Raw genomic sequence first — 14,441 nt, forward strand, 5'->3', positions numbered from 1 at the left:
ATCAACTAAATGAATGTGTTCAAAAAAATATCACTCTTTTTGTTGTGTGAGTGATTAAAGAGCAATGATTTCATTGTCTCTCTCCAAAAAGGGATAGTGGAGAGAAGATGTACCATGTATCCAGGTGGTGAATCCTCCTGAAATCTACATTAACTTTAAAAACTGGGTCGGACATAAACAATTAAAGAAATACTCAGCTTTAGAGAATGCATCTGAATTCATGTGTAATTAAATAGCTCGCAATTTCCATCACAAAAACAACTCAGTTGAGTTCAAATAAATAAATTTAGTTTACCCAGGACTGAGACTGAAGCACGGGCAGATCCATCAATCACATTCTCAGGGAGTTGAATCTCTGTTGCTTCTGTCAAAGCGTCTCCTGCATACAGAGAAAATCAACCACATTACAGAGAGAAAAATATGAGGTTGGACTCTACGTATTTTCTAGTATTTGTCTCTCAGATGTTAGACAGGCTTTGACAGGAGTAAACTATACAAACCTTTTGGACAAAGCAGCCAGTTGTATGTCTTTGTCATCTCAGTTCCCTCAGCCTGAAAATAAATAAATGAAAAAATGTTTATAAATATTTTAATTCTCAGTTTTATCAGTAAAGAATTATACACAGAAATTATTATTACAACCTTTTAGAGTCAAAATCTTGTTTTGACGGAACCCACCTTTATTATAAGAGACTTTGTGACCACATCAATGCGACCTCTCTCTGGCACAGTGACAATCTCATTGTCACATGAGGCGTGGGATACTAGTGCCTCTGCAGTCACAGTCACATTCACAACCCCTAAAAAGATCAAAATAGCACCGTATGAAATGCACTTAAACTTTTCAGATTGTATTTGTTTTTGAAGGTCAGAATTAATGACACAACATAACTGCCTGACATGAAAAAGTGAAAGTCAATGAGAAGAGTTGAGAGACACATTTACAAGATTGTATTAGAACTGCCTGTTTAAAAATAAATTAATAATAATAATAATAATAAAGGATAATAACAACTAGTGCTAATATATGCAATGCACAAAGCACATGTTCTTGGATGGAGCATTGAGTGTCTTGATCTTGCACAGAAAACAAATTGAAATTTCTCATTTGGGTTATGGTATAACCTATAACTTATAATATATAACAGGAATCTATATAAAGGTTTGATTTTTACCTAAGGCTGAGGGGATCATGGTCCAGCTGAGAGTCTTATGCTCACTGCCACACAAACAGGATGTGTACAGGTCACCAGAGAGAGGAGTGAGGGTGTAATCCAATGAAGATGCAGGAGTCACAGTGATCTGTTAAAGATAGAAGATATAGATAGACAATATTTTATAACTGCAGAAATTAAAAAGTCAGCTGTCACCTGCCTCAATGATTACTGCCCGGTCGCTCTGACCCTGGTAATCATGAAGTGCTTTGAGAGGATTGTCCTAAAGCACATCAAGGATGTCATCCCTGATGATCTGGACAGCCACCAGTTTGCCTACAGGGGGAACCAATCAACAGAGGATGCAGTCTCTATAGCTCTGCACACAGCCCTGTCCCACCCACGTACACCAGGATGCTTTTCGTCAACTTCAGTTCAGCTTTTAACACTGTCATTTCGGACAAGCTGACACTGAAGCTTCATGGCCTGGGACTATCTGCTTCTATGTGCCTCTGGATCAGGGACTTTCTCACCAACGGACCTCAGGCAACCTCACATCATCCACACTGGTCCTGAACACAGGAACGCCACAGGGCTGTGTGCTCAGCCCAGCTCTCTTCACACGATTGTTCTGCCATCCATCCCACAACGCGATTTTGAAGCTTGCTGATGACACCACCGTGGTGGGTCTCACATCAGACAATGATTAGACCCATTACAGGCAGGAGGAGATCCAACACCTGGCAGAGTGGTGCTCAGACAACAACTACGTTCTGAACACCAGCAAGACCAAGGAGGTCATTGTGCACTACAGGAGGTCCAAGAAGACAGAGCACGCTCCTCTCCTCGTACAAGGGGAGGCGGTTGAGTGTGTCAACGACATCAAATTCCTTGGCATCCACATTACATCTGACCTGATGTGGTCTGCGACACTGCACACCTGGTGAAGAAGACCCAACAGAGGCTCTTCTTCCTCAGGAAGGTGAAGGGGGCTGGGCTCTCCTGTCGACTACTGATAAACTTTTACAGGACCACGATAGAGCCCATCCTCTGTCTCGGTATGACAGTGTGGTATGGGAGCTGCACAGCACAGGAAAGAAGGAACTTAGCCTGAGTGATAAGAACTGCACAGGGGATTGTGGGCGATCGTGGCAGATCCCGACCACCCAGGCCATGGACTATTTGTACCTCTTCCTTCATGGAAAAGGTGCAAAAACATCAGAAATATCAGAACCACAACCAACAGCCCGAGAGACAGCTTCTTCTTGCTGTTGGTATGTATGTAGGTAGGTATATATCTGTACAGCTCTATCTTTATACAATTTTGTTATGCTCTGACATAATGACAATAAAATCATAAAAAAATTTAGTTCACGTGCTAATTGCGCTAGTTGCAATGTGTTGATCTGTAAAGCTATTTTTTGTTGCGTCTTACAGAAACCATTAATTTGTCTTACAACTCAATAACAGTGAGGACTGTTCACTGTGTCTGTGTCAACTCTCTTCGCCGTTGTGAATGAAGTGGTTCCAGCAATATTTATCTAGTCCATGATATTAACAATAGTTATCACTTACAAAGTTATTCACTTGTTTCTAGTAAATTTGTTTCTAATGTAACAAACACTCTTTCTTTACCTGTCATAATCAAACTTTTCTTTAAGGGGGTGAGACCTATTTTGCTTCTCCAATGGGGAATAAACATTATGTAACATAACAAATAAGAATCAACTTTGGCAATATTACTCCAATTGACAGACTATTTAAGAAGCAGGAAAACATCCTGCAAATTAAATAATATAACTGAGTCTAAAGTAGTATTTGGTTACACTATGCTGCAGGTAAACTAAGGTCCACCTTTCTACACAACACTACAGTTTGTGCAAAATCAATACCATGATGCAGCTGGTCAGGTAGTTGAAGACAGTTGCCTTCAGTTCAAACTGCTCTCCTCGGACGATGGAGTAAGGCAGGGAGAGCTCAAGGAAGAAGGGCTGGAAGACGGTGAGCTTTTCACGAGGAGCCAAACCAAAACCCTGAGGGGACAAACAGAAAGTCTCGGTCTCCCAGGTGGTGATGGTGTCTGGGACAGCGAGGGACACATTCTTTCTTCCAGACTCTCTGGATCAGAAGAAACACACAAACACATTCTGTCAGGGTTAGGGTTAGGACTTGGACTAGTCAAAGAAAAAAATGTGTGCAAATGTATAGCTTGTGTGACAGAAAAATATCCAGTGTAAATTAATTCCTACTTGCACAAGAAATGCAGGCTTTTATTTCCCTCATATGAATAGATGGCATAGTTGTGATAATAACCTTATCTCATAGAGTCTCAGTGGTAGAGTGACATTATTATTTCAATGCCATTTATTCGAACTAATACGGTTTGTTCTCAAACAATGACCATGAAATCACTTTGTAACAAACGCTCACCCAACTTCAACAAGGTTCCATATCCAAGTCTCAGGGAAAAACGTGCGGACTGTTTCCACTGGTGGAGGAGCAGCAGGGGGGGATGCGAAACCTCCATCAACAAGAAGTGGCATACTTCCTGTTCTGAGTGTAGTTCTTCTGTAATCTAGAGGAGCGTAATCCGAAAAGAAACCAGAAAGGATTTAATCAGAAGCAGAGAACAAAAATAACACAGACAATGTTTTAATTTTGGTAGTTTCATGTTCCTTTTGTCAAATAGAAAAAATACCCACCACGGCAGCCATAAAGGAACTGCCTTCCTTTGTACTCGACGCATGAAGGCATTCGGATTAACATGTTTGTTGCCATCTTAAGTCCAACATTCTAGATAATCCAACAACGCCAACCAACATGTTAAATATAGGTGCAGTGATTATATTTAGTGATGGTATTTAGCTTGTGGTTGAAATGTTGTGTGAGAAATACCTCAAAGACTGAATGGGCATCATCTTCCTTTTGACTTGGATATGGCACAATGTATCTTCTTGGTCTCACATGCAAACATTGTGTAGGATCTTGAATTTCTCTTGGTACTTTAGATGCTTTTTTGACAGGCAGCAAGTCAAATATCTGAATATACAAACATGGTTCAAAGATAGAAATTGCCATTTGCTTTTGCTCAGTGAATATCTGATGACTGGGAAAATAATTTTAAAACCATCTTAAAACCTCAGAAGTGACTATAGGAAATAGTAGGAGCTGGGTTAGGATCTATCACAGCAAAGGATATATCCATCTACTGGTGGTTGATAGCAGCAGTTACCTTGTCTGCTTCCAGAGTCTTTCCTGGCTCTTTGATGAGGACACTCTGGTCAATGGCGCTCACACCACACAGAGAGTCTGGCTGGGCTCTTATCTGCATGGTGGTCTCCTCTCCTGGAACAGCTGAAGATGGTGAGAACTCCAACGACACCTGACACACATGTCACACCAACTAGATTTTAGCATTACGGGAACAGAACTTCATCTTTCTGAGAATACACAATAGACGTGCATTGTCTCCCAGGTGTTTTCAACTGTCTGTATTGTATCATTTGTCTTTGCACTGTCTCTCAATCTTGCACTGTTGGCACTATTGTCTGCACTGTTCGTACTGTTTTCATTGTTTTGTATTATCTTGCTTGCACATGCGCACTTTATGCTCTGTCCCTTGTATTGTACTTAGTCCTATGTCTTCATGCTGCTCCATGGTCCTGAAGGAATGACCTCTCATCTCACTATGTACTGCACCTGCTATTTTTGGTTGAAAACAACAATAAAATCCTCTTCGACCTTTGACCTTTCACCTCTTTACCTTCAACATATAAGGAAGTGTAAGGAGAAAGACTGCACACAGATTACATTTCGTCTTTCACTGACCTTATGACTGAAGCATTTCTTAGTCGAGAAGTCAGCACTGTGGGCGATCACTTTCTCACTGGGGAGAACAGAGTACGCCACAACCTGGACTTCTGGTGCCATCTCTGGAAACACTCTGAGCTTAAAGGACACCTCGCCCTCATTCACTGCAACAACAAACCAACTAATGCATATCTGTTTTCTTTCATCAACCCTCATTCACATGTGATTCTCCAAATCAATAACTCTGATCAAACTATGTAATTCACTAAACTCTTGATTAAAATCAGACTTTACACACCTGATTCAGCTCTCACTTGAACCTGTTTAACACCTTGTGTCAAAATAGCTCCTCTGGACAAGACCTGGAGAGTTTGAGAGAAAATGAGACAGAAAATGAGAAAATCCTCTTATTGTTAATGGAGAAAAGCCAAATGGAGTTAAGCCAATAAGACATAAATATGGTAGCTCAGTTAAAATAAAGTTGGTCTGGACCAGGTTGGTCTTCCCAAATAGTTTTGTCAAGTGACAATAAATTAACTATCCACTGTTCATTTTCTCTGAAGAGAAGGGAGAACTAGTGAAAAGACAATAAATAACTCACCAGATACATCACATCCATAGAACCCACAGAGACTTCTCCCACTACAGTGTATTGGATGGAGATGTCCACTTCTGTGTCACATGGAAGTGGTTTACTCTTCTTCTTCACCTCCAGGGAGCTGACAGTTTTAGTATGAGGAGAGGATCGTTGGGACAGCGACAGTGTGTGAACTCCAGATTCGTGGAAAGCGGTTCTGAATCTAGGGTACTTCAGTGTTGGTGTTTTACTTATCTAAATTGTAGAATAGAAACAATATTAATGAGTCCATGGTGGTTGATAGAAGAAAACTTTGAAAAATTAGCTCAGGTTGTACAGACAAGGCCAATGTGATGCTACTGAAAACTTCAGCATTTACCTGTTGTGGTGTGACTGACTCTTTTTACTTACATGAAGTTTAATATCACCACTGAAGCCGTCTGTGCTTAATGAGAATGTGGCGACACCGTCGCTGTCAGTTGTGAGATTCTGTAGCAAACGTGACGACCACCATTCACCCTCAAACAGGTACACTGGCATGTCCGGAATGGGTGTATTATTGTAGTGAACTGCTTTAACCTGTTGAAATCACAATATATTACCAAGAATGGACATGGTTTGACCTGATCTGGGTATTACCCAACACAGAATTATAATATAAAACATTTTGCACTTACTTTTCCTTCCACATTTGAACCTTGGGTGTAAATCTTGGGTGTGTCAATGAAATACAGCTTTCCAAGAACATATGTAAAACGTATTCTCTTTTTTTGTGAGTGTGAAATATCTGAAGAGAAAACACCTCCATGTTACAACATTGTGAATGCCATATTACTTGAATAGATAAAATTGTTTTAATACACTCATTTTGATTTTATTTTAAAACAAAATCAGACTTGCCTGTCCCCTCCTCTTTCACTTGGGCACTGACCTCTAGATGCTGTTGTACTTCCCTTGCATCTATTTTGATAAAAGTTGACATCTTGAAGGTAAAAGTGGTACAGCCTGTCTTGTCTGCCTTTAAAGCACAATAGAATGAAAAGAGAAGAAACAGCCTAAAACATGGATGTAGTAGATTAACATAGAATAGCTAATTGGGGTGGTGTATTTTGCAACATAGTTAAAGTTGAAATTATAACTGTAACCAGGCTGCAACACACACCAACCCACTTAGTGCAAACTCGGTTGCTAGCGAAAGGCTGGAACACCAAAGCATCCTCGCAACTTGCAGTTTGCTCATTTAGAGCTGACACACGCACACATCAGCTGCAGAAGATAGTATATTCAAAGCAGTGGATGAAACTAAGTTGTCAATTTCAGAACAAATTTGAAAACAACTGGTTTCGACCCAACCTCAATGACTTGTGGTCCATTTTGAATTTCTCCAAAATTCTTAGATAATTGCGCCTCTGCTGCAGATTTACACTGATAACAATTGCAAATGTGTCCTCTGCCCCAAACACAGCTCAGAAAGAGACCTTACCAAGATGCCAAAAGACCTCGTTCTCTCTCTTTACCTCAGCACAGCTTTTGACATTACACCCCATCAGCTCCTCATAGATTATTTTTGGCTCCACAGAGTTCAGTGCTAGGGTCACACATGTTCTCATCATTACCACGCACCTCTGCCATCTTCTTCTTCCATTTAATATGCTAGGTTTTCTCACTTCATTTTGTTTCGGAAGATTCATAAATCGAACAAGACCAATATCATTTTCTTTATAAGTGGTGGTGAGTTGCTTCGTAGAGGTTGTACTGAGCAGTCAACTTTACTGCTATGCCATGACGCTTTAAGCAGGGAGTCGAAGTTCATCAAGTGTGTGAAAATAATTCACTAAAGATGAAGCCCATTCTACCATGACATGCAAAATATGTAAGTCAGTCCTGAAATACAACAAATGTTCTACTGCATTACACACTCATCTGAAAAAGCATCCACTAACCCTGGCAGAGGAACAGTCCAAATCCTCTCAGTGACTGTCAGTTAACAACTTCACCAAAAGTCCTGCGGTAACAGAGAGAAGGAGGCTGCAAATAAACATCTTGCTGGTTAATTTCATTGTTTAAAGTTATGAGACATTTAGCTGCCATACACGGAAAAGGCTTTGGAGATATACCTTTTTTTGTTTGTTTGTTTTTTGTCCCGGCTACACTGCATGATCTTAAAACATGCTGTGAAGTATGGGTGAGGTACCGCTGACAGTAGCCCTTGTTCAAGCTTCAGGTACCTTGCAGAAAATCCTCCTTCTACAGTATGTATTCAGGTCAAGAATATAGATTTCATTGTTGCAAAGCATTACTTTCGAGTTTTTATGTGTGAAGTCCGAAGTTGTTCAACTCCTATTGCTTTGTAGATAAATCACAAAATCACTGACTTACATTTTCCCATTAATCTTATTCAACTATTCCTAATAGCCTATGCAAGGCTGCAGGTCCAGATAAGGTGTCAGGTTGGACCCTGAAATCATGTGCTGACCAACTGGCAGAAGTTTTCCTTCCAGGACTCTGAAGCGTGCAGCTAAGATTGTGGCTGATCCCTCTCATCCTGGACACGGACTATTTAACAGACTCCCCTCTGGCAGACGGCTGCGATCCATCGAGTGTAGGACCACTCGCATGGCGAACAGTTTTTTTCCATCCGCAGTCCGTCTGCTGAACAATGCCAAGCCCCCCCCCATGAACACATCAAACCCACTACCATCCCACAGTAAATGTTCTGGTGGAATATACATATATATACTGTGTATATATTTTTGTATTTTGTTGTATTTTTATATTTTATATATCTGAGAGCAAGTTTCTATATTTATTCTATAATATAGTTTCTATATTTTATTTTATTTTATTTTAGGCGTAACAACACCAAAGCAAATTCCTTGCATGTACGATCATGCTTGGCAATAAAGTCTTTTCTGATTCTGATTCTGATTACATTTTCCCATTAATCTTATTCAACTATTCCTAATAGCCTATGCAAGGCTGCAGGTCCAGATAAGGTGTCAGGTTGGACCCTGAAATCATGTGCTGACCAACTGGCAGAAGTTTTCCTGGACATCTTCCATGCAGCTTTCCACAGTCCCTGTCCACCTGAAGTCCTCCATCATTGTACATGTGCCCAAAACAACAACCATCACCTGCCCCAACAATTACTGCCATGTCGGTCTGACCCAATTGTCATGAAGTGCTTCGAGAGGATCCTCCTAAAGTACATCAAAGACGCCATCCCTGCTGGCCTGGACAGCCTACAGTTCGCCTTCAGGGAGAACAGCTCTATGGAGGATGTTATCTCGCGAGCACTTCACATGGCCCTGACTCACCTAACATAGGTGTTAGGCTGCTATTTGTGGACTTCAGTTCAGCCTTCAACACTGTTCTCCAGGACATGTTGCCCCTGAAGTTCCACAACCTGGGTTTGTCAGCATTGCTCTGCTCCTGAATCGGGAATTTCCTCACCAACAGGCCCCAGGTGGTGAGGATAGGGGAGTCCACACCTGCCTCACTGATCCTCAACACAGACACGCTGCAAGGTTGTGTGTTCAGCCATGCCACGCACCACAAACATGGTTGTGAGGTTTGCGGATGACACCACCGTGGTGGGTCTCATAACCAACAATGATGAGACCCACTACAGAAGAGAGGTCCAGAATCTGACACAGCGGTGCTCCAGGAATAATCTTATCCTGAACATCAGCAAGACCAAGGAGGTCATAGTGGATTACAGAGTGGATTACAAAGACTGAACAAGCTCCTCTCTACATACGTGGTGAGGCGGTGGAGTGTGTGGACAGCATTAAGTTCCTGGGCATCCACATTTTCTTTGACCTGGCGGCTGAAGCTTGAAATGCATTGTAATGATGCTGTTCCTTTAACCAATCTCATTTCAATTTCGTATACTTAGGCCTTCTCTGTGGCCTACGGTAGCATCAGCATTTTTGCGTCCTTTGATTGGAGGGTCAGAGAGCCATTCCGTTTAACCAAACCAGCGGTTCATTTTCATCCGTTGCAAGCTGCTCCCCCGTTAACGTTTTGATTGTTATTTTTTGAACCCACGATGGCAGAAGGAGGAGAGGCTATCGATTTGGTTGCAGATCTCGCAGAAAAGCTGGATATTGTAATGAAAGGCTACATAATCTTGGAGCTAGCTAGCCTGACACAGCCAGGAAAAGGCTGTGTCCACCACTTTCAGATCAGCAACTATGAGCACTACCCTTGGCTCACAGGTTGAGATGAGAACTCTAAATTGTTTTTTAAGTTCTGGTGAGTAAAATGAATTATATTTGCACCTTTTATATATATTTTTGCCATTTTATTGGGTCGACATTGATGCTTCTGCTGGATTTGACGTATGTGGTGATTTCTGAATTGTTCTAAGTGAGTTTCTTGCTTTAGAAATGGCATTCATCTCACTATATAATATAACAGTCTACGATGCAACGTCCTGTATTATTGCATGTCCATATGATGTTGATGGTTTCTATAGCAGTAGTGTCATAATGTTCGAATTAAGAAGTGTTGCATGGCCCACCACTCTGTTGTATATTACAGTTTTTTACAATCACTTTGCTACTATTTTCAGAACCTTGATGTCATTTTTCACAACTCTAGACACAAAACTCACAACCAATGATCAAAATGCACATTTTTCAAAACTCTAACCCTTTTCTCAATTGCTTGGATACAATACACATAAAACTTAGATCATTTGTTCATTCAAAAAAAATCACCTGTTTAATATGATACAACTTAACATCAAAATACTACTATTTCAAAAGGCAATTCACACATTACATTTCAAATGAGTGTCTATTCATTTCCTTACAATGATCAAATTATCAATCAATTATTACAACTATCAATTGATACAACTGCTCAAAATGATAAGTAACTGTTGCATTACTCTAAATGCATAGTTGTATGGAAACAAATCCAAATCCACAACACAGAGTTGATGACAATGTAGAAGTACAGTAATCACTCCTGTTTTGTTTCTTACATGTACAGTACAAGCAAGCAAGTGGATGAACACTGCATTTGATGTTTTACAGTACTGTCTTTTATTTTCTACTGTATTTCATAGCTAATTACAGTATTTTTGCTTTGATTCAAATACTGTAAACCTATGTTGTGATTGTACTGTCTTGAATTTCCCCTTGGGGATCAATAAAGTATCTATCTATCTATTTATCTATCTATCTATCGCTATCTAGTGTTTTGCATCAATATACTGTATTACAAACTTTGTTTAATGATTCCACTGTGTCTGTAGTATTCTCTCTACTACTGCAGTACTTTTACAGAGATGTATTTACTGTACTGTACATGTAGTACCATAATGAAACCTGTATCACCTATTTTGTTCTACAATATTTAATGATTGTACGAACAATGACACAGTGAAACTATCGGTTGCTTGTGTGTGGGTGATCTATAGTTCTGTTTCAATGGTATTTCACAGTAAATTTGTTTTTTGAACCAATGATTGTGCAAGTGCAAGATTTATTTAAAGATGTGAATGCACAATGCAATGTTTTGAACACAGCCTGTGTTACAAGTGATAACCGTTTTGAGTTTTGTGTCTAGAGTTGTGAAAAATGACATCAAGGTTCTGAAAATAGTAGCAAAGTGATTGTAAAAAACTGTAAATGCGTTCAATGGGAATAAATTATGCTCAATTATCAGCTTAGTGCACAGAAGTATATTACGATACTATCTATCTCTCTCTCTCTCTCTCTCTCTCTCTCTCTCTATATATATATATATATATATACATATGTATACAGTTTTTTACAATCACTTTGCTACTATTTTCAGAACCTTGATGTCATTTTTCACAACTCACAAATTTTTTTTTGAATGAACAAATGATCTAAGTTTTATGTGTATTGTATCCAAGCAATTGAGAAAAGGGTTAGAGTTTTGAAAAATGTGCATTTTGATCATTGGTTGTGAGTTTTGTGTCTAGAGTTGTGAAAAATGACATCAAGGTTCTGAAAATAGTAGCAAAGTGATTGTAAAAAACTGTAAGTATATGTCTCCTGCAAGGGCATATGGTCTAGCCGAAAGAACTGTACCTGCTTTGTCTCTTGTTCGCATGGGGCAGTTTTCATGTCTTCTTCTGTAGTGACAGGGGAACGATATATATCGTAGCGAAGAGGTCGGCACACCTCAACTGTAACACTTCCTGGCACAGGCTGTCCATAAGTGTACCTAATAAAATTAAAACAAGAACAAAATTCAGAATTTTCAGAGTGCAATTTGTCCTTTGTCAAGAAAGATGTTTACTTACTTTGCACATATTTCAGTATCAATTTCTTCCTGCCCAATGCTTACTTGTTCGGTTACATTTATTGTCACATCAAATTTGGGCAAAACTGGGGACAAAATATGAATGTTAGCATTTACTTTTGTTTTGTTAGCATTAAAACGTCACTACAAATGAACAAAATTGGAATTTCAAAAATAACCCTAACTTACCATACTTTTCAACCCGGAAGAAGTGATTTATTTTATCTTCACCTACTGACACAGTAACTTGGTACCGTCCCTCTTTGGCCTCAGAGTTCAAGGAGTAAGAAAGCTGCAGTATTTTACCATTGGATGTTTCATTCAGCCACTGTCCAATTCTGTTGTTGTTAGGATCCTATTAAGTGGAATAAATGGAAGGAACATGCATTTAGGACAAACCCACGCACACACCTATACACCGATCAGGCATAACATTATGACCACATTCCTAATATTGTGTTGGTCCTCCAGTTGCTGCCAAAACAGCTCTGAACCGTTGAGGCATAAACTTCACTGGAACTCTGAGTGTCTGGCATCAAGATGTTAGCAAGATGTTAGCAGCAGACTCTTTAAGTCCTTTAAGCTGGTGGGGGCCTCCATGGATCGGACTGGTTTATCCAGCACATCAAACAGATGCTCGATTGGATTGAGATCTGGGGAATTTGGAGGCCAAGTCAACAACTCAAACTCGTTGTTTTGCTCCTCAAACCATTCCTGAACCAGTTTTGCTTTATAGCAGGGGCCATTTTCCTGCTGAAAAAGGACACAGCCAGCAGGGAATACTGTTTCCATTAAAAGGTTGTACATGGTGTGCAGCAATTCTTAGGTAGGTGGTACATGCATCCACATGGATGACAGGTCCCAAGGGTTACCAGCAGAACATTGCCCAAAGCATCACTCTGCCTCCGCCAGCTTGCCTTCTTCCCATGCATCCTGGTGGCACGTGTTCCCCAGGTACACAAACCCAGCCATCCATGCGATGTAAAAGAAAACACGATTAATCAGAGCAGGCCACCTTCTTCCTTTGCTCTGTGGTCCAGTTGTGATGCTCATGTGCCCATTGGTGGTGCTTTCGGTGGTGGACTGGTCTGTGGCTATGCAGCATCAAACGCAACAAACTGCTATGGTTTGTTGCGTTTGTTTGCTGTGTGTTCTGGCACCTTTCTATCAGAACCAGCATTAACTTCTTGTTGGGACCTGAACCTGGTGGTGAGCAATGGAAGCTCACCATGCATAACTAAGTTTTGATCATATGGCTTTCTTTGTCTTGGAAACAAAGAAAAGCACCAGAAGGAGTGACCAGTTTCCCTCCAACGTCTGCCATCAGGACCACATGGCAAAGACTGCCTCTCAGCACTGGAACTCCAGCTTGGCCCGTCCATCAGTAACCGTCAGCTAAAAGACCAACACACCAGAGAGCGACTTTTCCACCAAACTGGTGATATGACCTGGGGCTAGTTACTACTTAAACTAAGCTAAGCTAAGCAGAACTCTAAACCTTGTGATGTTTGTTTGTATTGAGTTGTTGTGATCATAAGGTTATAGTATAGGTGGCTCTGCCGCATTGTTAAGTTTATGTTAGTTTAGTTTATGCAACACATAGACTCAGGCTCTCTTGCATGCTAAGCTAACCATCCTTCCTCTAACCTGACACCTCATAAAACACTCTTATCACATTCCACACACTCAGCCAGCACATGGTCTGAGTGTCCCTACTTGGTCAACCACCTTGTTTTCTTTGTTCAAGTCCTCAGCAGCCGCTTTGACACACCCACACCCACACACACATGTAGTTAGATTTGTATGTTTTTACTTTTATTGGGGGCCAAGCAGCGAAGCTTCGAAGGCACCCATTGTGTTTGTACGTTTTCTTCCCTATTATTATTATTCCGCCATGGAAGTCAATGGCAGCCCATAGAACCGTCTGGTAAAAAGTTGTGAAATTTGGCACACTGATTGGGGACAATCCCATGATTAATTTCACCAAGTTTCATGTCGGCACCCCGAGTGCTCTAGCGCCACCAACAGGCCAAAGTTGGACGTGCGTTCACGCAAGTAACTTTTGACCCGTTGACCCGATTATCAAAAATGAGGTATCGTTGGAATCCTTGGACCAAGCCGAGTTCAACGCACCCTATGACGTCAATTTCCGCCATGATGGATTTTCCGCCATTTTGGATTTTATTAAAAACACTTAAAAGTTTTCACAGGTCACAAATTTTGTCTGATCGACACCACATCATCTACAGACCATGCTTCATTAGTGCATTACTTTTTGTCTTCGGAACTAAAACCGTTCGCCCGTAACAGCCAATCGAAATTTGCGGCAAAGCCGCCAAACAGTAAGTGAGCTCATATCTCAGCAACCCTTGCATGTATCAAAGCCAAACTTGGTACAGCTACTCAGGACCACATCAGGACGATACTCAAAAAATTGGTGACCTTTGACCTCTAGGGGGTACTGCAATTAGCAACCATGCATTTTGGCCTGTAGCTCTTGATGTGTTTGGAATTAAAATGTACTAATGGTGTCTGGTAATACTGTGAGAGGTCTTTAGGCTGACCATCTTCAGACCATGCCTGAAAAAGCAATTGGCAAAAGCATTCGCCCGTAA

The 14,441-nt window shown here is 40.7% G+C and overlaps 1 protein-coding gene across 1 annotated transcript in view; it reads right to left on the reverse strand.

Annotated features, from left to right (window-relative positions):
* LOC311497798 (alpha-2-macroglobulin-like) overlaps positions 1 to 14,441 on the reverse strand; it is a 31,115-nt gene that overhangs the window by 10,310 nt on the left and 6,364 nt on the right. The window contains exons 4-20 of the mRNA XM_084558164.1: positions 12,016 to 12,181; positions 11,828 to 11,912; positions 11,613 to 11,748; positions 9,102 to 9,221; positions 8,859 to 8,973; positions 6,219 to 6,343; positions 5,921 to 6,120; positions 5,552 to 5,791; positions 4,983 to 5,175; positions 4,387 to 4,536; positions 3,980 to 4,193; positions 3,585 to 3,729; positions 3,047 to 3,272; positions 1,176 to 1,302; positions 679 to 800; positions 501 to 552; positions 296 to 379 (exon numbers count right to left, since the gene is read on the reverse strand). Of these exons, the coding sequence (XP_084414290.1) occupies positions 296 to 379; positions 501 to 552; positions 679 to 800; positions 1,176 to 1,302; positions 3,047 to 3,272; positions 3,585 to 3,729; positions 3,980 to 4,193; positions 4,387 to 4,536; positions 4,983 to 5,175; positions 5,552 to 5,791; positions 5,921 to 6,120; positions 6,219 to 6,343; positions 8,859 to 8,973; positions 9,102 to 9,221; positions 11,613 to 11,748; positions 11,828 to 11,912; positions 12,016 to 12,181 (2,500 nt within the window). The remainder of the gene's footprint in view (positions 1 to 295; positions 380 to 500; positions 553 to 678; positions 801 to 1,175; positions 1,303 to 3,046; positions 3,273 to 3,584; positions 3,730 to 3,979; positions 4,194 to 4,386; positions 4,537 to 4,982; positions 5,176 to 5,551; positions 5,792 to 5,920; positions 6,121 to 6,218; positions 6,344 to 8,858; positions 8,974 to 9,101; positions 9,222 to 11,612; positions 11,749 to 11,827; positions 11,913 to 12,015; positions 12,182 to 14,441) is intronic.

This window comes from Chelon labrosus, assembly GCF_963514085.1.
Source record: "Chelon labrosus genome assembly, chromosome: 13".
Taxonomy (NCBI): Eukaryota; Metazoa; Chordata; class Actinopteri; order Mugiliformes; family Mugilidae; genus Chelon; species Chelon labrosus.